At 36.3% G+C, this 24,819-nt stretch overlaps 1 protein-coding gene across 2 annotated transcripts in view; it reads left to right on the plus strand.

Annotated features, from left to right (window-relative positions):
- The window catches only part of Fnip1 (folliculin interacting protein 1), an 84,611-nt gene that overhangs the window by 45,958 nt on the left and 13,834 nt on the right, over positions 1–24,819 (plus strand). The window contains exons 4-14 of one of the 2 annotated variants that reach the window (XM_059270568.1): positions 1,813–1,913; positions 2,167–2,241; positions 3,449–3,540; positions 7,777–7,860; positions 9,357–9,428; positions 11,969–12,104; positions 14,124–14,325; positions 17,361–17,446; positions 20,444–20,590; positions 21,727–21,896; positions 23,314–24,730. In XM_059270568.1, the coding sequence (XP_059126551.1) occupies positions 1,813–1,913; positions 2,167–2,241; positions 3,449–3,540; positions 7,777–7,860; positions 9,357–9,428; positions 11,969–12,104; positions 14,124–14,325; positions 17,361–17,446; positions 20,444–20,590; positions 21,727–21,896; positions 23,314–24,730 (2,582 nt within the window). The remainder of the gene's footprint in view (positions 1–1,812; positions 1,914–2,166; positions 2,242–3,448; positions 3,541–7,776; positions 7,861–9,356; positions 9,429–11,968; positions 12,105–14,123; positions 14,326–17,360; positions 17,447–20,443; positions 20,591–21,726; positions 21,897–23,313; positions 24,731–24,819) is intronic. The other variant, XM_059270569.1, reaches the window with a different exon arrangement.

A 24,819-nucleotide genomic window follows, 5' to 3' on the forward strand; every position in this document is an offset into this window, starting at 1 on the left:
TGTATATGCAGGCAAAAGACACTAAAAAATAATAATTTTTTAAAAATTTAAGATTTATCTCTGCTACTGTATACTCCAAAATATGTCTCTCAGGTTGAAATATATTTCACTGTATGTATATATACCCCATTTTCTTTGTCTATTCTTTTCCTATTTAAGTCTTTAATCCACATTGAGTTTATATATGCTATAAGAGTCTGTTTTTATTTTTTGCATATGAATATCTAGTCTTCCCAGTAGCAAGAGATTTTCCTTTCCCTATTTTATAGGCTTAGTACTCATGTTGAGGATCAGTTGACTGTATGGGTGTGGATTTATTTCTGGGTCTCTGATCCCATTCCATTGGTTTGTTTGTCTTTCTATTGGTGCCATACTGTTTTGACTACTATAGATTCGTAGTCTATTTTTAAATCTGGATTGTGATAACTTCAGTTTTATGTTCTCTTTCAAGGTAATTTGGCTTTGTGGTCTTTTATTGCATATTATTTTAGAATGGTTTTTCTATGTTTATAAACAAATCTCATTAAGTCTACAGATTACAAGTACATCTTTTTTAAATTCATGATAGTTATAAATTGCTGCATTTGTGGATGCTTCTTTGCCATAATGGAAGTAGTAAAACTTATACTGTCTTGTTCTACCCTTGCTTACCTACTGGAGAAATGATGTGTATACATGTGTAAGACATGGCTCAAATGTTGATTTGGGACTAGCAAGATGGCTTAGCAGGTAAAGAACTGCACTGGTTGCCAAGTTTCACAGCCAAATTCAATCCGTAGAACCCAGGTGGTAGAATGTAGGAGAGTACTAACTCCTGCAAGTTGTTTTCTGACCTGTACTCACATTCAGTATATACACTCACCCACTTACATTCATACCAAATATGTGAATAACTGTAAAAAAAATTATTTGAGCATTATTTTTAGTAGTAAAATCCTAGAAGTGATCTAAATGCTCCTTGGTAACTAGTCTGACCTGATGAAGTATGGTATTTTTTAAAGATTTACTTATTTTTATTTTATGTGTATGAGTGTTTTGCCAACATTAATGTATGTGCACTATATACATGCCTAGTAGGGAGGCACAAGATGGAGTTGTGTTTTTTGAAACTGAAGTTACAGGTGGTTGTGAGCTTTTGTGTGGGTGCTGGGAACCAAACCCAGGTCCTCTGCAAGAACAACAAGTGGTCTTAACTACTGAGTTATCTCACCAGCCCTGAAGTATGGTAATTTTATGTAATCAAATAATGTGCAAATTCCTCCCACCCTCTTCTTCCTCCCTCCCTCCCTCTTCCTCCCTCCCTTCCATCCTTAAATGAGTCAGAGTCTCCCGAAGTACCCAGCTTGGATTGAAACTTGAGATATTCCTGCCTTGGTCTCCCCACTATTAGGATTATAGGTATTACTATACCTACCAATAGCTGTACAGATTTAAAAATAAGTGGAATTTCTTTTTAGTGATATGGTAGGATTAACATAAGAAACCATATGAGCTGGGTGGTGGTGGCGCATGCCTTTAATCCCAGCACTCGGAGGCAGAGCCAAGTGGGTCTCTGAGTTCAAGGCCAGCCTGGGGTACAGAGCAAGATCCAGGACAGGCTCCAAAGCTACGCAGAGAAACCTTGTCTCAAAAAACCAAAAAAAAGAAACCATATGATGAAGAACAAATTGCAGAACAGTTTATATAATACAGAATTAAAATTATTAGAAAAACTAACATAGGTTTGTATTTTATAAAGGAAAAAATAATGTTTGAAATCATTATAAGGCTTTTAATTCTTTAATTTCATTAATGTTTTTAATTTTTATTCAGGGTTCTCGGTGCTCTTCTGATGCCAATATGCTTGGAGAAATGATGTTTGGCTCAGTAGCAATGAGCTACAAAGGATCCACTTTGAAAATTCATCAGATCCGGTGAGGGAGTTCAGTTCTTATGTTAAACTCATTGTAGATGTTCAGGTTTTTTGAAGATGGGAGGATTTCTTAGATCTTTACTCAGATTGAGCACATCAGATGCCCAGCTTATGATGCCATAGTTTTAGTGTTTCTTCTCAGCCCTTGTGATGATGTCATGAAATCTCTAACGTACAAATTTTTATTTACAGTAAATCAAAAAGTCATTGTATTTTAGTTTTATCTCTTTCTGACATTGTGCTTTCTTTCCTAGCTCACCTCCACAGCTAATGCTTAGCAAAGTTTTCACTGCCCGGACTGGAAGCAGTATCTGTGGAAGTCTCAATACGTAAGTGCTGTGGATGCAGGGGGAAATTGATATTTGATATTTAAGATATACAAGAATGAACATTAAAATGCCTTTTTAAATTGTAGTACATATATTTTATATCTTACCCAAGTTTGAAAGTTTATGGAAGCCAGATTACACCCTTTCTGAATATAATTAAACTGAAAAATACAAAGGTATGACTGCTAACTCAACATAGAAGAGTAGACTGAGAAGAGCACACTAGGCTATGATGGAAATGCATTCAGCATTTTGGTTCCTGATACATCTGGAAAACTACAAAAGAAGAAATTACATCTTTTATTTTTGAATATAATAAAAAATGATGTTGCCAAAATACCAACTTTTAAAATTTAATCCTGAAGTAGAAATGAAAAAAAAATCACTGATTTTAAAGCATTACAGTCTTCTTTTTTTCTAAATTTTAACTGATAATTCTTAAAATTTATGGAAAAGACATTTCATACTGAAAGCATAGTATTTACTTTTGTTATTCTCAAAGAAAATGAAAGTAATATATACCATTTTTAATGTGTGATGATTTGATTGCTCTTCCTGCTGCTCTCTTCCCCCTCCTCTGTTCCCTTCCTTATCTGCAATTGCTCTTTTGACCATTCCCAGCACCAGATGTTTAGAAAATATTTTAGTCCAAAATATGAGGGAAACCTTGTCTGTGATGTATGTCAGTGTCAACAATTTACTTCAGAAAGAACCAGATGATAAATATTTTGTACTTTGTTAGCTGTATAGAATGCTGTAGTTTCTTATTGCTGTCATTACAGCATTAAAGCAGCCTTAAGCAACATGTAAATGAAAAAATATGACCTGTCCCCCTGTGAAACTTTATTTATAAAAGGTACAGCGTCTGGATATGACCTTCAGGTATAGCTTACTAACTGATAGCTTAAGTGCTTGCATAGTCATCATCATAGTTTATACTTATAGTACTACTAATAATAGTTTTAACTTAAAAAGGGTTTAAATTTTTTAGCAAATATATAAAATAATAGATTTCATAATGATATGTTCATTCTATTATACTTTGTTCATATTCAGCCTCCTATTTTCTTCCCTATTCCCAGTAGTCCCCTTTGCCTCAAATAGTTCAAGAAGTTTTACACTTGGAATTTCATTGGGATGTGTGAATAGTTACTATTAAAAACATAAAAGGTATTTGGAATTTCCTTGTTTTTTCTTTCCTCTGTAGGCTGCAAGACAGTCTTGAATTCATCAATCAGGACAGCAATACATTAAAGGCTGATAGCAGCACAGTTATTAATGGACTGCTTGGAAATATAGGTAGGTGGCTTATTTTTATTTTATAAAGTTAACAAATGTTAACAGTATAAAAGTATTTGAAGCCACTTCTTAATTATATAGATTTCTTGTATAACCAGAGAGCTTCTAATGGTATAAATGGAAAGGTTGTTTAAATTTCACATGTATAACCTTTATGTTATTTGGAAAACATTTTTTCTTATATTTTAATGTAATATACATTTTGTATCTGAGAAAAAACTTCTGCATGTTTAATTTGTCCTCATTGGTTTTTGTTTTTAAATTTAATGTGTCTTTGAAAGGCTGAGTCATTGATATTGAAAGCCATTACCAGCTCTCTGAAATATTTTAGCTGGGAATAACTATCACTACTCTCTTCTCTAACCAAAAAGTCATTTTAAAATGGTGCTCATTTTTATGAACTGGTTCATATGAGCAGATTCTCAAATGATGACTTTTAAGAAGCTTATTAGAATAACAGCGCAATTTAGTTAATTATCGTTACCATGTATAGTGCATTTTAAAATGACATAGTATTTCTGCAATTTCTTGTCTAGAAAGCACAACTAAATTGCTGCTTGATTATATTTCTGATGCATACATAATATCAGGGAGTGGACAGCCACCCTTATTTAGTAAAAACTTTTATTTAGATGGGTTTTTTTTTCCTTTTTGAGATATGATTTCATTGTGTAGTTCAAGCTACCCTGTCACTTACTGTGTAGCCCATAGTAAATTTTATGTTTTAAATTTATGTTTATTCAAATGAGATGCTACTAAGTACCTGCTGTGGGTTAGTCTTAGTGTAAGGACTGTTTTATAGTATAGGTCAGCTTATAGAAAAAGTTCTTTCAAGCTCACTTGATTTTAATCACTGATTCTAGTGAAGTAAAACTGCAACAAAGAAATGGCCTTTTAAAAATAATTTGATTCATTTTAAAACTCCAAGGGTTTATTGAAAGTGATTCATTTTAGCCAGGCGGTGGTGGTGCATGCCTTTAATCCCAGCACTCAGGAGGCAGAGACAGGTGGATCTCTGTGAGTTCAAGGCCAGCCTGGCCTGCAGAGTGAGTTCTAGGACAGCCAGGGCTACACAGATAAACCCTGTCTTGAAGACGAAGAAAAAGTGATTCATTTTAATAGTACCAATAAATTGATATTTATAAAAGTAAATTACACTATGGAGACTAGATGTATTTGACCTTTCTGTTTAAATATAGAGGAGAAATTTAATCCATTTAATCAAACTACAGGCTTTAAGTAATGCATGGCGTGCATTTTTACACTCTTAACTGTGAATTAGGATAGTTGAGACCTATTTCTGACTTTATGTTTCCAGTTGACTAATCAAGTGTTTTTTAAGCATCCATAATATAACAAGCACTCTGGTAGACCCTGAAGAGGCAGTGGTATGCTAACACATTTTTTGCCTCAGTGGATTTGTAGTTGGTGAGCATTAGATAAATAATATAACTACAGTATGCTATAGTATATACAAGATTAAAATTATGTAGCTGTGATTAAAATATAAGTATGAATTTCATCTTGGAGAGTTATGAAAGGTTTCCTTGACAATAAGATGCTTAAACTTGAAGAATTATTTATCTAGTTAGGGAAAGAAATACCTAGGAAGAAGTAATAGTATATACCAGACCACAGGACACACCATCATAAAGCATGTAAATAAGTTCACATGAGTGGAGCACACAGTAAAGGTAAAGGAAATGAAAAGAAAGAATTGAGGGTAAGGGTTTGGAGGAAGGAAAGGGAAGGGAGAAATGCTGTAATTAAATTGCAGTCCCAAAAATAAAACAATGAAAGAGAAAAGAAAGAATTGAACAAGATGACAAAGGGCACTGTGGGCCACAGCAACAAATTCATATTCATGCTTTATGCAGTCAGATACCAATGAGGATATGCTAGTTTCTTTACTTGTTTTTTAAAGCAAGTACATGACAGGATTAACTATGCAAAACATTTTATTACTGGAAATGACTATGAGAAAGAAAATGAGGGAGGTGGGAAAAGCCAAAAGAACCATAGATCATCATGCGTGTCTGACTCCAAGTAAAGGAGAAAAATATAAAAGATTAAGTATCAGTGCCCCAGCCTGTAATAGCTTTCTAAGGAAGAAAGGTTTGGCAAGACAGGAAGTTTTAAGTAAGACCTAGTTGTCAAAAATGTCCCATGTTTCCCCAAAATAGGCCTGAACTTTGTATCCTCTGTATTTAATCACTGTCTGGAAGCTTGTAATAGGTAATATATAGCCGTGACAAATATGCAATGGATTTTAAAGCACAGTTGGAAATCTTTTAGATGCATTCTCTAGGCTTCAGCAGAAAGTTGTTTAGAATCCAACAACATAATTAGATTTGATTTATATGTACAAAAGAATATCTGTGTGAGAATGGTCTGGTTAAGCAGTTGGGATTAAAATATGTTAAGAAAATCTCACCTCCTGTAGGTAAGTTGTTGGAAAGTGGAAGACCTCACTGACCTCCTGAAAGGGTTGTAGGGACCTCCAGGTGACCTTCAACTACATTTTTTAAAACTGGACAGCTGTAGGAATAGATATATATTGAAGATACATGAAAGAGATTTGACTGCATGTAGGAATTTATGGAAAAAAGTGAAGCCATTGAGAGAATGAAATTAAAGATAGATATGATAGTTGAGAGAGATTTCTGAGGGAGAGTGTTGGGTTGGGGCACTAGCTGACTTAGAATTAGATTAAGAAGAGAAGGAGGAACTTCTCAGAATTCTTGAGTAAGTTACCAGCATCATAAGGTTTGAATGTTACTTTTTCTGTTTAGGCAGGAAGTTGGCAAAGATAGGTAAGAATTTGAGTAACTTTGAAGGTGGGTTGATAAGAAAAGATCAGTTTCAGTCTGGAAGCTCTGTATGTGTTCACATCTATGCCCATGTAAACAGTCATATGTAAAGAAATGTGGGTGAGGAAAGAGTTTAAAGACGTTAAATTTTGAAATAGAGAATGTTGGGAAAAGAATTGACCATTGAGAAATGGAAGGGTTGCTGCATTAGAATTACAAAAATTTCTGTTGCAGAAAAAAAATAGAATCAGCAATTTGAGAAATACAGATGCTATTTAAAGCAAAAAGCTACCTGTCCTAGGTGTTCGACTCCTCCATAGACCAGTGGTTCTCTACTTGTGGGGTGTAACTCCTGGGTGTTTGAATGACCCTTTCACCAGAGTTGCCTAAGGCAATTGGAAAACACAGATTATTTACATTATGATTCATGGCAGTAGCAAAATTACAGTGATGAAGTAGCAACAAAAATAATATTATGGTTGGGGTCACCATAACATGAGGAGTTATATTAAAGGGTTACAGAATTAGGAAGGTTGAGAACTACTGACTTAGACTGTCGTAATTGAATATAAGTAACAGGTAACTCAGTTGCTTGATTTCAGGATTTAAGCTCCCCACCCACACTTCTTTTGGAGAGAGGATATCTTTATGCAGCCCTGTCTGGCCTAGAACTCTCTATGTAGACCAGGCTGGCTTTGAATTCATAGCGATCTGCTTGCTGGGATTAAAGGTGTGTGCCACCACTCCTGGCCTTTTTACCCTTTTTTGGGTACTCAGGCTGCTATCATTTCTTTGTGGTTGTGTGTGGTACTCTTGGGAATTTTGCCCTTATAGGCTGTACTGTGTCTCCTGTTTTCATGGTGGCTAACCACAGTTCTAAAAACATAATTTCTTCTGTTACTTTGTAGCTTATTACTGGGCTAGCAATTTTTGTGCTTATTTGTCAATAAAATTCCTTGATAGATATGCTGTGTTCTTATGCTAAGTGTGGTAACATGGTCTTTTTAACCGCATTTGCAGGAGAATATTGAAGTCTTAAAAAAACTGGCTTTTAAAAACAAGTTTCTTTGGCAGACATTAAATTATGTAGATACTATTACCTCTTTGAATAGTTAAAATGTTTTATGTTAGAATTGAACACTTGAAGTAGTTCTGTCTTTTGTAACAGAAGCTTATTTCTGTTGTTATAAATGGATTTATTCATAAATAGGCATGAAACTATTTTTTGACATAAACCATGACTAAAAGGAGAAGTATACTTTTTCCAATAGGGAAAATGACTTGAATTGTTCTTGCTTGGTTAAAAGTTCCTGTGCTTTACCCGTTGGTCTGCTTCTGTGTTGCCTTACCTCACCTTATTTTCCTGACTCAGTGTGGCTTCTCTAACAGGCCTCTTTCATGTGTATTTTACATTTTTGCCATATAGGTCTTTCACAGTTCTGCAGCCCCAGGCGGGCATTCTCTGAGCAGGGTCCGCTCCGCCTGATCAGGAGTGCCTCTTTCTTTGCAGGTTTGCCATGTGCTGTGTGGGTAGACTAGTTGGTGTGCCCTAGCGGCTAGAATCTAGTTAAGCTGTGGAAACAAGAGAGTGTAGAGAATGAAGTTGGGAGGTTGTGGTTAAGAAAGCATTGCTTACAAAGTATAGGAATGTACTGCTTTCCACTGGGTATGTTCCTAAAGTTTTCACAAAATATGTTATCAAACAGGACTGATGTTTTTATGAAATTTGTTTGTCATTTCTTTCCTCAGTATGTCATAATAATTTTAAACTTCAGACTCTTAAAGAAAAATTTAGTATGTAGTTAGCTTAGTAATTAGTTATACTGCTCCTTGGAAATGTTAATGTTATGCTATCTTGTTTCCATGGCTAAGAAGCTTTTGTATTGTAATTCACCAATTGCTGGAAATATCTGATCTTTATAATTGTTGCAAAGTTTCTGATCTGCACTCTTCTTAAGAACAACTTTTCTTGGAGCTAAGATTTAGATGAACAAGCACTGTTTTAACACTATATAAAAGGCATGTGAGCATAATTCCTCATATCATTACATTATTGCAGAGTGTGTGTCTTGCTTATATATGCAGGAACACAGTCCTGTTCTACTTTTTCACACATTGCATGCACACACTGGTCTTGCATTATCCTTTTCTAGTAGAAATCATCAGTCTACAGATTTATTTATTGTTGTTTATTATTTTCAATCTCTTCAACATAGACCCAGCTGGCCTTAAATTTGAAATTCTCCTACCTAAATCTCCTGAGTGGTGGGATTATAGATATTTGTCACCACAGCCTGCTATTCTACTTCTTATTTTAATTAGAACTTATTTTACATGTAAATGGTAGGTGTGAACAATTCATATCTATCCTAGAAAATTTGGAAAATATAAAACTAGGTTTAAAAAATATACAAGCTATCCTGCCAGTACTTATACTTAATTTTGCTTTTTATTTTGTTGTTTTTCCAGTGCAGTGGATCAAACTCAGGGCCTTATATATGTTCTAGGCCAGTGCTCTATCACTAATTTATATCCTTGGCCCCCCTACCTGTTTTTAAACAAAATTGGTATCATACTATTTAAACAAATTTATCAAATGTTTTATTACAAAGCTTTAAATTCTTATTTCTTAGGCTTGTGTTTAAACATTGTTACAGATATAATCAGAGCAAACTACCATGGAGTTGTCACTTGACCTCAGTAACTAATATTCATACCCTTTTTCATTTAATAGTATGAATTTCTATATTTGGCTGTGTTCTTAAAATATGAATTTTAATCACTCCTGGATTCTATATCTTGGATAGTTTTGCATCACATGGTAAATCTTCAGATAGATATGAAAGCTTGTTCAACTGAATAATAGCTCCTTGTGTTGGGTTGGTGCCATGGTATTGAAAAAGGAATGCAATGAGATGAAGCATGATCTAGTTTGCCATTTAAAAGGAGCAACATCCACCTTAATAATAATATAGTTTATGACTGACCATTTGTCTTGATTTGTAGTTCACAGCAATCCAATGGACATGCCGGGAAGAGAACCGAATGAGGACAGAGACAGCGGCATAGCACGCTCTGGTAATGTCAGGTTCACAAACTAACCCTGCTTTTTTCTGCGATTCTTGTTAGCTAGCATTGATTTTATTTTTATCTCTATCTATATTGTCTAATTCTGTGTTAGTTTGTTCATATTGACATTTCACACAGGGTTGTAGAAAGGATAGGAAGTTTTAATTTTTTTTTTTTTTTTTTTTTTTTTTGGTTTTTTTTGAGACAGAGTTTCTCTGTGTAGTTTTGGTGCCTGTCCTGGATCTCGCTCTGTAGACCAGGCTGGCCTCGAACTCACAGAGATCCGCCTGGCTCTGCCTCCTGAGTGCTGGGATTAAAGGCGTGCGCCACTGCCACCCGGCTAGGAAGAAATTTCTTAAATTTTATATTTTAAATGTTTACTCTTAGGTGTGTTTGGTGGGGTGTGCTTTATCAAGCATGTTCAACCTGTGACCTGGGGGCCATAGGTGACCAAGGACAGCTACAAGTGTGGCCTAATACAAAAATCATAAATTTATTCAAAACATTAGCTAGCCAGATTATGGAGATGCATGCCTTTAATCCTAGCACTTGGGAGACAGAGGCAGGGGGATCTCTGTGAGTTTGAGGCCAGCCTGGTCTACAGAGTGAATTACAAGACATCCAAGGCTGTTACACAGAGAAACCTTGTCTCAAAGAACCAAAAAAAAAAAAAAAAAACCATATTATGAGCATTGTAATTACAGGGTTTTTTTTGTTTGTTTGTCTGCTTGTTACATTGTGCGGGACCCTGATTATGAAGATTTTGTAGATGACAGCATCAGGTTGCAATGTCAAAAGGTTGGACCCTCCTGACAGAAGATCACAAACCATTATCTTAGGCTTAGTCAGGACAAGACAAAAAAATTGCTCAGGACACTACTTAAAAACCATAGTAGTAAAACCATGTCAGCTTATATCTGCTTGCTGTTAGCTAGTATAGAGATAAAACAAATTGAAATCATCTGTGCAATATGTTCAGTGATGATAGATTTGTGCTCAGAAAAAAGACACCTAGCTTACCCTGGGCAAGGGGCAAGTACCAGGAATGCATTACAGAGAGGCAGGGCTTCTTGAATTGTGTCTTAGAAAATAAAAAGGAGTTAGCCAGGCAAAGGCATTTCCAGTTAAAACTAGAAGTATATGTTGGGGCTCCAAACCATTAATAAGAAGAGTCCTCATCTTGGTCTTGCAGTCCTATTAGACATTGTGAACTTGATTCCTGTGCTTCATGGCAGGCCTTCTCACATTGTGTACCTACCCTTACTATTACTGTGAGTCGGTTTGAGTATAAACTGCAATTTTAACTTTATCCTGTGTTTTGATCTTTAGGTATGAGGTATAATAACATGAACTTTCAAAGATAAGTTCAGATGCATGAACTCTATTCTCAAAGACTGATTTAGTGCAGAATATATAAGAAACAAGATAAAAAGCTCAGCTGATTTTGATAGACAGAAACACACTAATAGGAAGTGCCTGGATCTTCATACCCTCACCCCTCTTTTCTAGTTGAGTTATTATTATTTTTTTTTTTAACTGAGAATACAGTCTGTTTCTCTTAGTTCCTACCGTTTGTTTCTGTTTGATCTGGAGTTTAGTCTTCTCTTGTAGCAGTATTTTGGTTTTTGGTTTTTTTTCGGATTTATTAAAATTTTACAAATAAGTAAGTAGACAGATGGTTCAGTGATTAAGAGTATAATACTGCTCTTTCAAAGGACCCAAATTTGGTTCCCAGCACCCATGTCAGGTGGCTCACAACTGCCTGTAACTGTGGATCTGAGCCTCTAGTTTTCTCTGGCACCTTCTTTCTCATGTCTATTACCCTGACACAGACACACAGACACACAGACACACACACACACACACACACACACACACAATTTAAAGTAATAAACATAAAACTTTAAAACGAGAAAATATTCAAATTTACAGATAAAATTGTACTTATTTATCAAGTACAACATAGTGCCTTGAAGCATTTATATACTGTACAAATGGAATCTACTGGTCTATGTCTGCCACCTTAGACAGCTCCAGAGAGTAATATGTAGGATCTGCTCTTTTTTGACACTTAGGTAAAGACTTATTAAAATGTGTTAGCTTTGACAATCTGTGTGTGAGTAATCTATGAGTGCTGTAAGTGACCCCTTTGAATGACATTCAGACGCTTATTTCAAATGTTCTTTCTTCTTAAAAGCCATCTGTAATCACTTCTAATGGCATCAGGTTTCCTTTATGAATGGTGAGGGTTCAGCCAAATTCGTGGACATTTAGGATGTCTTAAAATGTGATAGTTTGTTGCAAGCAGCATTTTTTTCTGAGTTGTACAGTGCCAAAAATGATTGTCTAAGAGACTCTTATAAATATAGTATTAATACATGAGTTTTCTCCTCTGAGGCTTTACTCCAAGTACTTTTTAAAATGGAAAATTTAGAGAAATTGATTAAACAAAATATTTGGTTTACTCTATTCTTCCATCTGTCAAAAAGAAACTTGTCACCGTGTTTATACATTGACTAATGATTACACATGTTCTTCTAACTTAACAGCATCTCTGAGCAGCTTACTCATCACCCCATTTCCCTCCCCAAATTCATCACTTACCCGAAGCTGTGCCAGCAGCTACCAGCGACGCTGGCGACGTAGCCAAACAACAAGTTTGGAAAATGGGGTATTTCCTAGATGGTAAGTTGGAGTTGACCAAGATTGACTAGTTCCCTAAATACACGTTTATGTAAGGTTTTTAGCATTTGAGACTTACATTTTGTATATTTGAACTCTGTAACTAAAAACTTTTAAAGTTTTATCACTTTTTTTTAATTGTTGTAAGACAGACAAAACTGATTTTTTGTTTTAATCATTTTTACCATATGGTTTAGTGACACTACCTTCTCACCAACACTACTGTTTAAGTCCTGAACTTTTTCATCTCCCCAAACTAAAACACTTGCCATTTGGGACCATTTTTCTACTTTTAAATTTTTGTAGTTTGAAAGTCTTTAGTTTTGGGTTTGTCTGTATGTCTGTGAGAATGCATGCCACTTTGTACAGGTACCCATGAAAGCCAGAAGAGAGCATTGGAGCCCTAGAGAGAGAGTAACAGGCAGTGATCCTAATGGTGGAGCCATCTTACTGTTCTGTGTTTTTTTTTTTGTTTTTTTTTTTTGTTTTTTTGTTTTTTTGTTTTTTTTTCGAGACAGGGTTTCTCTGTGTAGCTTTGCGCCTTTCCTGGAACTCACTTGGTAGCCCAGGCTGGCCTCGAACTCACAGAGATCCGCCCGGCTCTGCCTCCCGAGTGCTGGGATTAAAGGCGTGCGCCACCACCGCCCGGCTACTGTTCTGTTTTTATCTCCATAAATTAACAGCTATAAGTACCTTGTAAAAGTGGAGTCATGCAGTGCTCATCCTTTTATATTTGGCTTATTTTGTTTAGTATGTTGTCGAAGCTCATCCATGTTGTAGCACACACACACACACACGTGCACGAGAGGGGAAAAAAGAACTACATTTTCTTTGTCCATTAACCTGACCATGAATACATAGATTGTTTCTACTTTTTAGCTGTTGTGAATAATACTGCTATGAATATATAAAAATTTCAGTCTGTGCCTTCTATCCTTTTGGGTGTATGCCCAGAAGTGGGTTTACTGAGTCATATGGTCATTCTATTTTTAATTTTTGAGGAACTGCCACATAGTAACTGTATGATTTCACATTTGTAATGTAAAACAATTCTGATATCTTTGTATGCTCACCAACATGTTATCTTCTGGCTTTTGTTTTGTTTTGTTTTGTTTTGTTGTTTTTTTGGTCCTGTGTAAGGGAGCCCACATGTGAGGCAAACATTGTACCACTGGTCGCACTCTACCACTAAGCTGCACTCTCAGTCCCACCCCTTACTAATTGCCATCCCAATGAACCTGAAATGATTTACAAGTGCTTTTTGGTCATTTGTACATCATCTTTAGAGGAGTATATATTCAACTCTTTGCTCCCAGCATATTTGTTTTTGTTATTGTTGCTATTGATGAGTTAGGAGACTTCTTTGAATATTTTGAATATTAGTTCCTTACCAAGGACATGATTTGCACATAATTTCTACCATTCTGTGGATTGTTCCTCCCATCTGTTGATGATGATGTCCTTGGATACAAATTTTTTATTTTTATAACATAAATTCTGTGCTATTGTTGCCTGTGACTTTTCTGTTCTTTCAAAGAAATCATCACCAATTAGTATTCTGAAGCCCTTTGTTTTCTCCCAAGAGTTCTATGTTTATCACTTTCATTCTTGCAGCACATATTTTGGTGTTTTAATTTTTTGTGGTTCTATTTGGTCAACTTGCTTATTCTCAAGATTTTTTTAAAGTACAGGTGTAGATATAGAAACTTCATGTTTCCTCCTTTCTTTTCTCTTTTATCTTAAAATTCAGACATTTTTAGCTTGTTTTAGAATTGGGATTATCTGCTTCTTTAATGACTTCTATTAAGAGGCAAAATTCCCAGCCATTCCCAACTTGACTTTGGTGAACTTTCTTTGAAAACAATGAAAAAATAGGTAGTTTTCTTGGAGAGGTAACAATTGTTATAACATTGTAAATTTACAGTTAATTTGATGAAACAGCAGAAAAGCTTTTGCTCACCTACATTGAATTAGCAGGGAGATAAACTATTGGTGTTTTAAACAAAAACATTTATTTTTAAGGTCTGTAGAAGAAAGCTTTAATCTGTCAGATGAAAGTTGTGGCCCTAACCCAGGAATTGTGAGGAAAAAGAAGATTGCAATTGGGGTAATCTTTTCATTGTCCAAAGATGAAGATGAAAATAACAAATTCAATGAATTCTTTTTTTCACATTTTCCTCTCTTTGAAAGCCACATGAACAAGTTAAAGAGTGCAATAGAACAGGTAAGTGTAGTCCTTTCTATCTTATTTTTATCTTTTACTTTACATCTTATTCTCTTTATTAAGAGTTGTGTTTATTCGTTTGGCAAAAATTTGACAGCTGTTTTAAAGTTGCTGTACAACACGTTCCAGGGGTTGCAAGCAGACTCAGTGTTGTTAAAGGAGTTTACTGTTTTAGTCAAAGGCCTAAGACAGCTTATTCATTTAGAGACTAAATCTTTAAGGGCCTACCAGACAGTTATAGTAACTGAAGAAAAGTGTTTGGGCACTCCTGAGCTCATAAATAGCAGGTGAATAAATGGATGTATTTTAGGTGCTGGTAAGTGTTCTGAAGGAAAATAGAACAGCATTCTTTATGTTCCTCTCTATTCCCCTGTGGTTTTAGAGTTAAATCAGTGTACAGAAGGTAGTTGAAGGCATGAAACTGATTTATTATGAGGTAGGAAAAGGGGAGAGGACCTAGAGTTCAGTCATCAGATTTTTTTTTTATTAAGGAATTTTTTATTCATTTTACATACCAACCACAGAACCTCCTCTCTTCCCTCCTCCTGTCCCTCCAGCCTCCCCCCTCTAACCTACCCTCCATTACCTCCTCCAACAAGGTATGTATGGCCTCCCATGGGGAGTCAGAAGAGTCTGGTACATTCAGTAGAGGCAGGTCCAAGCCCCTCCCCCTACATCAAGGCTGTGCAAGGTATCCCACCATAGGTAGTGGGCTCCAGAAAGCCCGCACATGCACCAGGGATGGATCCTGATCCTACTGCCAGGGGGCCCCTTAAGCAGATCAGGCTTCATAACTGTCTCGCTATAAAACACCTTGGGGTAACTCTAACTAAGCAAGTGAAAGACCTGTATGACAAGAACTTTAAGTCTCTGAAGAAAGAAATTGAAGATATCAGAAAATGGAAAGATCTCCCATGCTCATGAATAGTTAGGATTAATATAGTAAAAATGGCAATCTTACCAAAAGCAATCTACAGATTCAATGCAGTCCCCATCAAAATCCCAACACAGTTCTTCACAGACCTGGAAAGAACAATACTCAACTTCATATGAAAAAACAAAAACAATCCAGGATATCTAAAACAATCTTGTACAATAAAGCAGCCTCTAGAGACATCATCATCCCTGACCTCAAGCTCTACTATAGAGCTATTGGAATAAAAACAGCTTGGTATTGGCATAAAAACCAATACCATGTGGACTAATGAAATCACATTGAAGACACTGACATTAATACACACAAACACACACACACACACACACACACACACACACCTACGAACACCTGATTTTTTACAAAGAAGCCAAAACTGTACAATGGAAAAAAGAAAGCATCTTCAACAAATGATGCTGGCATAACTGGATGTCAACATGTAGAAGATTGCAAATAGATCCCTATCTATCGCCATGCACAAAACTTATCTGATATTTTAACAGTATCTGAAGACAGGGGAAAGCATAGTGGAAATAGAGAAGGACTGGCCACTCAGCCAGGAGGAAAGTACTTTTGGGGGAAGCCAATGAGAGAGTGGTTTTTTGTTTTGGTTTGGTTTTTTTCAATTCAGGGTTTCTCTGTGTAGCTCTGTCTGTCCTGGAACTTGCTCTGTAGATCAGACTGGCCTCAAACTTCATAGAAATCCACCTAACTCTGCCTCCTGAGTTCTTGGGTTAAAGGCGTGTGCCACCCCCTTCCCCCAACCCCCGGTCAGGAGAGTGTTTTAAGAGGAATGAATTGTTTATGTCAAATGCTTCTAATAGTATATGAAACAAATGCCTAAGCTTAAAAAATAGAAAAATGCAGAATAAAAACCTACAGATAGCTAAAAAATGAACAAGTGAAGGTTTGTTAGGTTTTTTATTACTGAGGAAAGACAAATATGACTTTCTGATGTGAAGTCTTCATTTGGGCTTATCTTAAAAGGTATCTGTGTTAGGGTTTAAATGTAAACCTTTGGAAATCAGATAAAAGAGAAGCTGAACAAGTTGATGTCTTCACTGCCCAAGGGGATTGGTTGGCAGTTGGCAAGAAATCTTCCCAGGGCTGCTTGTAAAGCTGCTTGTGTGCATATTGTCCTCTCACTTGGTAGAGATTATTCTTGGTCAATATTTTTTAAATTACTAGACCATTAACAAAACAATAATTGTAATATTCATGTGGAAAATTTATGTTGCAAAATTGATCTAACTTTGACAAATTATTTTAAATATAGTTAATGATTTTTCTCATTTTAAATAATTTTCCATTTAGGGCATTTGTGATTTTTTTTTTATAGTTAATGTCTTAGTGAACTTTCCAGATTATTTCTTGACAAAGATTCCCAAAAGTTGTGTTAACTGATCAGTAGCTATGACCAAAGTTCTTAATCCCTGCCACAGAATTTGGAAAGAGTATGAGGAGAAGGAGTGAATAGTCTGAGCTCAGTTACAAAGAACCACAGGAGTGTTAGCTAGTTGTCCAGGGGATGCATTTGTTCCTCAGTGCTGATTGGGGTGGGAAAAAGAGAGGGAAACAAGCAAATACCATGTTATGACTTGAGAGATTCTTTAGTTGAATTGTATTAAATTTTAGATTTTTCATAAGGTATTAAGAATGTTACCTGTGACATATCATGATCTCTTAATGAGTTCCTGTGTGCTTTGTTTAGAGAAAAAATAGCTGGTTGTGGCAGTGCAGACCTATAATCCTAGCAGTTGGTAGGCTGGGACAGGAGGATTACCAAAAGTTTGAGGCCACTGTGGGATATAGTTCAGGGTAGCCTAGATGATAGAGTGAGACCTTGTCTCAACAGCCAGATGTTTTTGTTGTTGCAGTCTGCAGACTGTCAACATTAAATTCTTTGTGTGTAGATGTTTTGCAGTTTGTTACCACAGAGACATTTTAACGGTTTAATTTTTAAAATTTTGTAACAATCATTAATGCTCAAAGATATAGGAGAGAAAGCCACTGTAGATAATGTGTATTAAGATTCTTTCTTTCCTCCCGTGTTTTAACTAAGATTAATTTAAGAATTAACTATGTAATGATTGTTTTCAAGGCTATGAAAATGAGCAGGAGATCAGCTGATGCCAGCCAGAGAAGTTTGGCATACAATCGCATAGTTGATGCCCTAACTGAATTCAGGTACTTTACTCCTTACTTTGCCATAATACAGAGCTGTTTTATAGTATATTTAAGAAGATAATTATTTACAGAGGAAGATAATTTAACTTGTTTATATAAGATTTAGTTATTTAAGTTTCTTTTTTTTTGTTTTTTTTGTTGGCATTTTGTTTTGTTTTGTTCTTATTTGTTTTTCAGACAGGGTCTTACTGTGTTGCCAAGGGTAATTTGGCACTTGTGGTTTTCTTGCCTTAGCCTCCAGAGTGCTGGAAATGCAGCTCTTCAAATTTCTTTTGTCTCATGACCATATGAGAGTGCCATCAGTAAGGCAGTTATGTTATTAAATCACACTTGGGAGTTGTTGGGGTACAGTTTTAATATTAGACCATTTGAGACACAAAAATAAGAAGAGCTCCTTGTTAAAGAAGATGTATGGTTTGTACTCTCAGGATAGGTATAGAGTTAGCTTATTTCACGTGAAACTTTACTATCCCAGTTAAGACATGCATATCTTTAGGCATAATAAAGTAACTATAAGAATGAGGTCTTCATAACTAAATTTTAACATGTGTATCTGGGGGTGTCTTATTTGGGTCTGTTGCTATGAAGAGACACCATGACCATGGCAACTCTTATGAAGGAAAACACTTAATTGGGGTGGTGGCTTACAGTTTCAGAGGTTTAGTCTATTATAATCATCATGGTGGAGAGCATGGCAGCATGCAGACATTGTGCTGGCTACATCTTCATGGGAAGGCAACACAAAGTGAACTGAGATGCTGGGTATGGCTTCAGCATATAGGAGACCTCAAAGCCCACCTTCACAGTGACATACTTCCTTCAACAAGACCACACCTACTCCAAGAAGGCCACACCTCCTAAAACTGCCACTCCCTTTTGGGGGCCATTTTCTTTCAAACCATTACAGGGAGCTTGAGAGAGGATGACTCAGCAGTTGAGAGCATTTACTGCTCTTGCAGGATGACCTATGTTTGGTTCTCAGCACACACATGGCAGGTCAGAACCATCTCTAACCCCAATTCAAAGGAATATGATGCCCTCTTTTGGCCTCAGCAGGCACCAGGCACACATGTGGTACATGTACATGCAATCAGCAAGCACTCATTCGCATAAAATATAAATTAAAAATTAATATTTTTATTACTAATTTGTGTTATATTCCTATTTGTTTGTATAGAATTCTTAATCTATAAAATTCTTGTTATAAAAGTTTTATTTTTACCTTATTTAAATTATCTTTAACTTTTCATTGTTGTTCAGTGAATTTTTTGAGACAGAGTCTCACTGCATATCCCTGGCTGGCCTGGGACTTAACTCTGTGGGCCAGGCTGACCCCATACTTAGAGCAGTCCTCTAGCCTCTGCTTCCCAAGGGCCAGAATTCGATATATGTGCCACCATGCCCAGCAAAATGTCTTTAGTTCTTACTCATTTTTAAGTTTTTGCAGTGATTTTTTTTATGTTCTCCCAAGAACTTTCTAAAGTGACTTGTCTGCTATTTTTGTATATTATATTGCATTGTCTTCATATTGGTTAATACGTTGTGTTAATATTGGTTAAAGAGTCAATAGAACTGTTGGGGGCGGCAATGAGATAGCTCAGCAGCTAAAACTCTTGCTGTTTAAGCCTAATGACTTGAGTTTGAGCCCTTAAACCTATATAAAAAGGCCAGATGTGACACACATCTGTAATCCCAGTACCCCTACTGAGATAAAAGTGAGATAGAAGGTAGAGAAAGTATAATTAACTGGAAGCTAATGGACCAGCTAGCCTGGATTATGCAGCATAGTAGAAACAAGAGAGACCCTGTATCACCAAGGTGGAAAGCTAGAACCAACTCCCAGAAGTTGTCTTCTGACCTTCATACATGTGTTAGAGCACTCTCTATTTCTTTCCCTCTTTCTCTTCCTCTTTCTTTCTGAATAATGATAATAATGTTTTAATTAAATGAAAAATTTATGGGCAAAATATTTTCCTTTTTTAGATTCTAAGTAGTAGAGAAGTTTACTGAGACAGGTAATAGAATTTTTGAAAATTTCAAAGAGCTTTCTTTCTAGAGCTGTACTACTGAATACAATTTGTGCCTAAAGTCACATGAGGTTATTTACTACAACTTAATTCAGTTTCTCAGTCTTGGAACTCATGTCCTAATTGCTCTGTTACCTCGTGTAGTTATTGCACAGACATTGATAATGTAGAGCAATTCTATCAAAGCTGGAAGCTGTGCTTGAGAATGTTGTGTAGAGAATGGAAGGGAGAACACTTGTGTAGTTGTCACATTTACTTGTTTCTAAAGCTTCTAAAACTCAGCTTCTACAGAGCTGGTTAGTGAATAGACACGATTTGGTTGAATAGATACTTACATCAAAGGAAAAGAATTGACAAATATGCTTTGAGGGCTTTAGGATAGAGTATGTCACAGGACAGCTAGGAAAGCACTATAGTGATTGTGCAGAAGTCTTTACTTGTGTTGATCTAAGGAAAAACTGCAGAAAATAGAGAACATAGTAGAGACCATGTGTTTGGCATTCTTGTCCTCCTGGAGCTTACTAACAGTTAGCCCAGTGACCCACACTAGTGTGTTTAGGTAGATGGGTAGCTGGGTTTTTTTGTATGTGCTGATATTTTGCAGTTGACTTAAATAGAATATATATTTTAGAACTGTAGGGTAGAAAGGGGCTCTAGAAAGTACCTAGAATTATGCTTTGGTCTTAGAGATGTCAGAAACTGGCGTCCAAAGTAGGAAAATAATGTGCTCTAAGGGCACTATTAGTGGGGAAGGGTCAGCACCAGGGCCAGAGCCAGCATATTTCCCCTTCACCTAAGAATACACTCCCCATGCTAATAGCTGGTGGCAGAGAAGAAAAGGCGACTTTTTCTTTCTTTCCCCCTCAGAAGCTCTAATAATCTAGGTGTGAATCCTTGAGGCTGCAGTAAGCCTCTAAGAGTGTGTTATTTGGAGAACCATAAATTTTACAATGTGTCTTCTTCTTTTCAGAACAACAATTTGTAACCTTTACACAATGCCAAGAATTGGGGAACCTGTATGGCTTACAATGATGTCAGGAACTCCAGAAAAAAACCAGCTTTGCCATCGTTTCATGAAGGAATTCACTTTTCTAATGGAAAATGCCTCCAAAAATCAGTATGGTTTGCTTTATTTATTTAGTTATATGTTATTTTGCTATAACTATATATCTGCATTAAAAGCAAACTTAATTATAGAATTAGGATAACTCATTGTCTTTATAATTATTTCTTTTTTAAAAAAATTATTTGTTTTAGGTGCATCAGTGTTTTGCCTATATGTATGTTTTTGTGAGGGTATTGGATCCTGGAGTTAGAGGTAGTTGTGAGCTGCCATGTGGGTGCTGGAATAAATCCAGGTCCTCTGGAAGAGCAGCTAGTGGTCTTAACTTCTGAGTCATCTTTCCAGCCCCTATAATTATTTCTTATTGATAATCAAACTATTCTAAGATGATTCAATGATGGGACATGGAAGAGCATCACAGAACTTTATAAACAAAAAGTAATAAAGCGGTCTTTATGCTTAATTACAATTCCAGATATGTTACAGAATTCCCCGAGGATTCTAAACTTTGTGTGTGTGTGAATTGCATTCATTTATGATATTTTTGTTTCATTAAAAAAAAGTTTTAAAAATGTAAGGAAACACTCAGATTCCAGTGTCAGAATTTTATTTTCTTCAGAGTGACAAGGACACTTTTCTCAAACATTAATCAAAAGTAGAAATCAGCTGTGCTTCAGTGAGCAGCAGGCTCACTGAGTCAGAGTGCTCGAGGACTTGCTGCTAGACAGTCAGTAGGCTGTTGTGTCCCAGTTTTCTTCTTACTGTTCATCAGGCCTTTAGAATCCACGTGGTGGGTCAGATGTTTTAATCCTCTCTAATGTTAAAGGTTACTACTATTTTTTCCCACTCAGTAGATTACTGATCTATAAATTTGAAAATTAAGGACCTGTTCATTGATTCATTAGTGAAGTAGGCAGATTAAATACTGAAAAGGATTCATAGTTTAAGTAAAAGGCCTTTTTTGTTTTGTAATCGTAATCTGAAAATTTTCATTGTTAATGTTTGAATTCCTCTTTGAGGAAACAATTTTTTTCCCTCCATCTTGGTGGGTGTACTTGTCTTTTCTTCCCCCTTTTTTATAAATGTCATTCAGTCACTTTACAATTCGCACTTTCATTGTTTACCAAAACATTTTATTTAAAGTTTCATGAGTGTGAATTGGAATATAATAGGATACATTTTGTTTTCAGATTCTTGCCAGCTCTCATTACTGCAGTTTTGACCAATCATCTTGCCTGGGTTCCAACAGTCATGCCAAATGGACAGCCACCTATAAAAATATTTTTAGAAAAACATTCCTCTCAGAGTGTGGGCATGTTGGCAAAAACTCATCCATATAACCCTCTTTGGGCACAACTTGGTATGTAGTCTGAACATTGTATATTGTATATAAACTTAAGACTTACTTTTAAGCAAAAACTGACTAAATATAGACCTTTCTTTTGTCAGCTTTATTCTAAAGTGTCTCTCTGATACTTGTCCTTTCATGTCTGCTAAATTGTCCTGTTGTCTTAGGCTTGCTTCCATTCTTTAGAGCTAAAGAACTGTGGCTAGAGTGGAAGAAGGTACATGCTAATTCCTGCTTTAACTATTATTAACTATGGATCTGTGAAGTCAGTGTCAAAGTCTGGTTATTTCTGAGTGCATAGTTGTACCTAAGGCCCTGTGAAAAGAGAATAAGGGAATGTAAAGCTAGATGAATAATTTTATTTCAAGAGGTTAGCAGTCAGATACCATCGGCAGCATGTATTCTCACAATAATGATCATACAATTAATAAAGTGAAATGAAAGCTGACAGGTAGTCTAGGAAGGGGAGTTTGATCTTTGCACAGGTGAGTAAACCTGGCTGAGAGGCTCTGTGCTGGAAGAGATAAAGAAGACTGAGCACGGTACACAGTTAGTGATTCTCAACATTAAAGTGTAAAACTGTTGTGTATTGAAGTTTAGGTGAGGGCTTTAGAGAACACCATACAAAGGATAACTTTAAGAAGATGAAGCTAGGAGAGTCAGGCAGGAGCTGCCGTGACAGACTCACCAGGCCACAGCAGTTTCTGTTCATTGGCTGTTTAGTGAGAATTGGGAGGATTATTTTGGAGTGGTGATGTTGTGATATTTGAGCCCATTTATTAGCCAGAGGAGAACATTTACCACAGTCCTGTCTGTGGCACATATTCACTTAAGATTCATGTTTGTTCTTTCAAAAAGTATGCCTGTTTTATAACATGAAAGTAGAGAGTTTTAAATGTACATATTGAAAACTTGTAAAAGGGATTTATATTGATGTGTTTTTATTTATTTTTGAGTTCTTGTTTTGCACTTAGGTTATAGGTTTGATTTGAGCCATAGTACAAATACAAAAATGTGTGCTGACTCCTTCTGCTGTACTCCATGCCATTACTGTCCCTCTCCTTTCACGCCTGTAGCAGATACTGTGCTTTCTCCTTTCTGCATTTGACTATGGCCTCCTTTATAACAGACTTCACCAAATAAAGGTCCTTTGTGTGATATCTAGTGTGGAGAATATTCTCAGTAAGTTTGACTTTGAGAACTAACTATTGAGGTTTTAAAACTACAGCAGCTGTTTTTAGAACACAGCTAGAAAAGCCCCTGCATTCACCTTTCTCCCTGGTTAAAACCACTCATCTTACCCTACTTTCTTTAATAGTCAGGCATCTTTTAAAGACCTTAAGAGTAAAATCTGAACTTGTATGAGAAGGTTTCTCATGAGTGAAAGACTGTTTAGCTCTGTGTTTATTAATTGGTCTTTTTATTGCAGGAGATTTATATGGCGCTATCGGTTCTCCTGTACGGTTAGCAAGGACTGTGGTAGTTGGCAAACGACAAGATCTGGTCCAGAGGCTGCTTTATTTTCTTACTTACTTCATTAGATGCTCTGAACTTCAAGAAACCCATCTTTTAGAAAGTGGAGAAGATGAAGCCATTGTTATGCCAGGCACGGTGATTACTACCACTTTAGAAAAAGGGGAAATAGAGGAATCCGAGTATGTGCTAATCACAATGCATAGAAACAAAAGCAGTTTGCTCTTTAAAGAGTCAGAAGAGACAAGAACTCCTAACTGTAACTGTAAATATTGCAGTCATCCACTCCTTGGGCAAAGTACAGAGAATGTGTCACAACCAGAGAGAGAAGATATTCAAGACAACTCTAAGGAATTGCTGGGAATTGGAGATGAATGCCAAAAGATCTCTCCTCCTGACTGCCAAGAAGAAAATGCTGTTGATATTACACAGTACAGAGATAAATTAAGAACTTGCCTTGACACCAAGTTAGAGACAGTTGTTTGTACAGGATCTGCTCCAGCAGACAAATGTGTGTTGTCAGAGACAGGCTTGGAGCCAACAGAAGAATCCTGGCAGAGTAAGGAATTACTGGATTCAGATAATCACACAGGCACAGCGATGAGATCCACAGGGATAGTTGTGGAAAAGAAACCTCCAGATAAGACTATGCCTAGTGCATTTTCCTGTGAGGTAACTCAGACAAAGGTTACGTTCTTGATTGGAGATTCTATGTCACCTGATTCAGATACTGAACTTCGGAGTCAGGCCGTGGTGGATCAGATTAATAGACATCATAGCAAACCACTGAAGGAAGACAGAGGGGTGACTGATAAGCATCAAGAAAGTAAAATAACTAAGGACCAATCTGCAGAGTCTGGTGCACAGAACATGGTTTCTGGAGAGTCCTGTAAGCTTCCTTGTTGGAATCATTCAGACCCAGAAAGCATGAGCTTGTTTGATGAATATTTTAATGATGATTCAATTGAAACTAGGACTATTGATGATGTTCCTGTTAAGACAAGTACAGATAATAAAGAGTATTGCTGTATGTTAGAGTTCCCAAAAAGATTGTATACAAAAAATAACAAACAGAAAAATGAGCTTTGTAAATGTATAGAAACCGTTCATCAAGATTCATGTAATGCCTGCTTTCCTCAGCAGGACCAAAGAGATTCCCTCTCTATTCTTGTCCCCCATGGGGATAAAGAGAGTTCAGAGAAAAAAAATGCTGTAGGAACTGAATGGGACATTCCAAGAAATGAAAGTTCAGATAGTGCCCTTGGAGATAGTGAGAGTGAAGACACTGGTCCTGATATGAGGAGACAAGTTGGCAGTTACTGTGGAGGGGAGCAGGAAGATTGGGCAGAAGAGGATGAAATACCTTTTCCTGGGTAAGTAGAAAGTTTCCACCTGAAACAACTCCTGTTGAAAAATACTCTGTGTTTTGTTTAGCCAATCTCTAAAGATTGGCAGTAACTCA

This window comes from Peromyscus eremicus, chromosome 8a (genome assembly GCF_949786415.1).
Source record: "Peromyscus eremicus chromosome 8a, PerEre_H2_v1, whole genome shotgun sequence".
Classification (NCBI taxonomy): Eukaryota; Metazoa; Chordata; class Mammalia; order Rodentia; family Cricetidae; genus Peromyscus; species Peromyscus eremicus.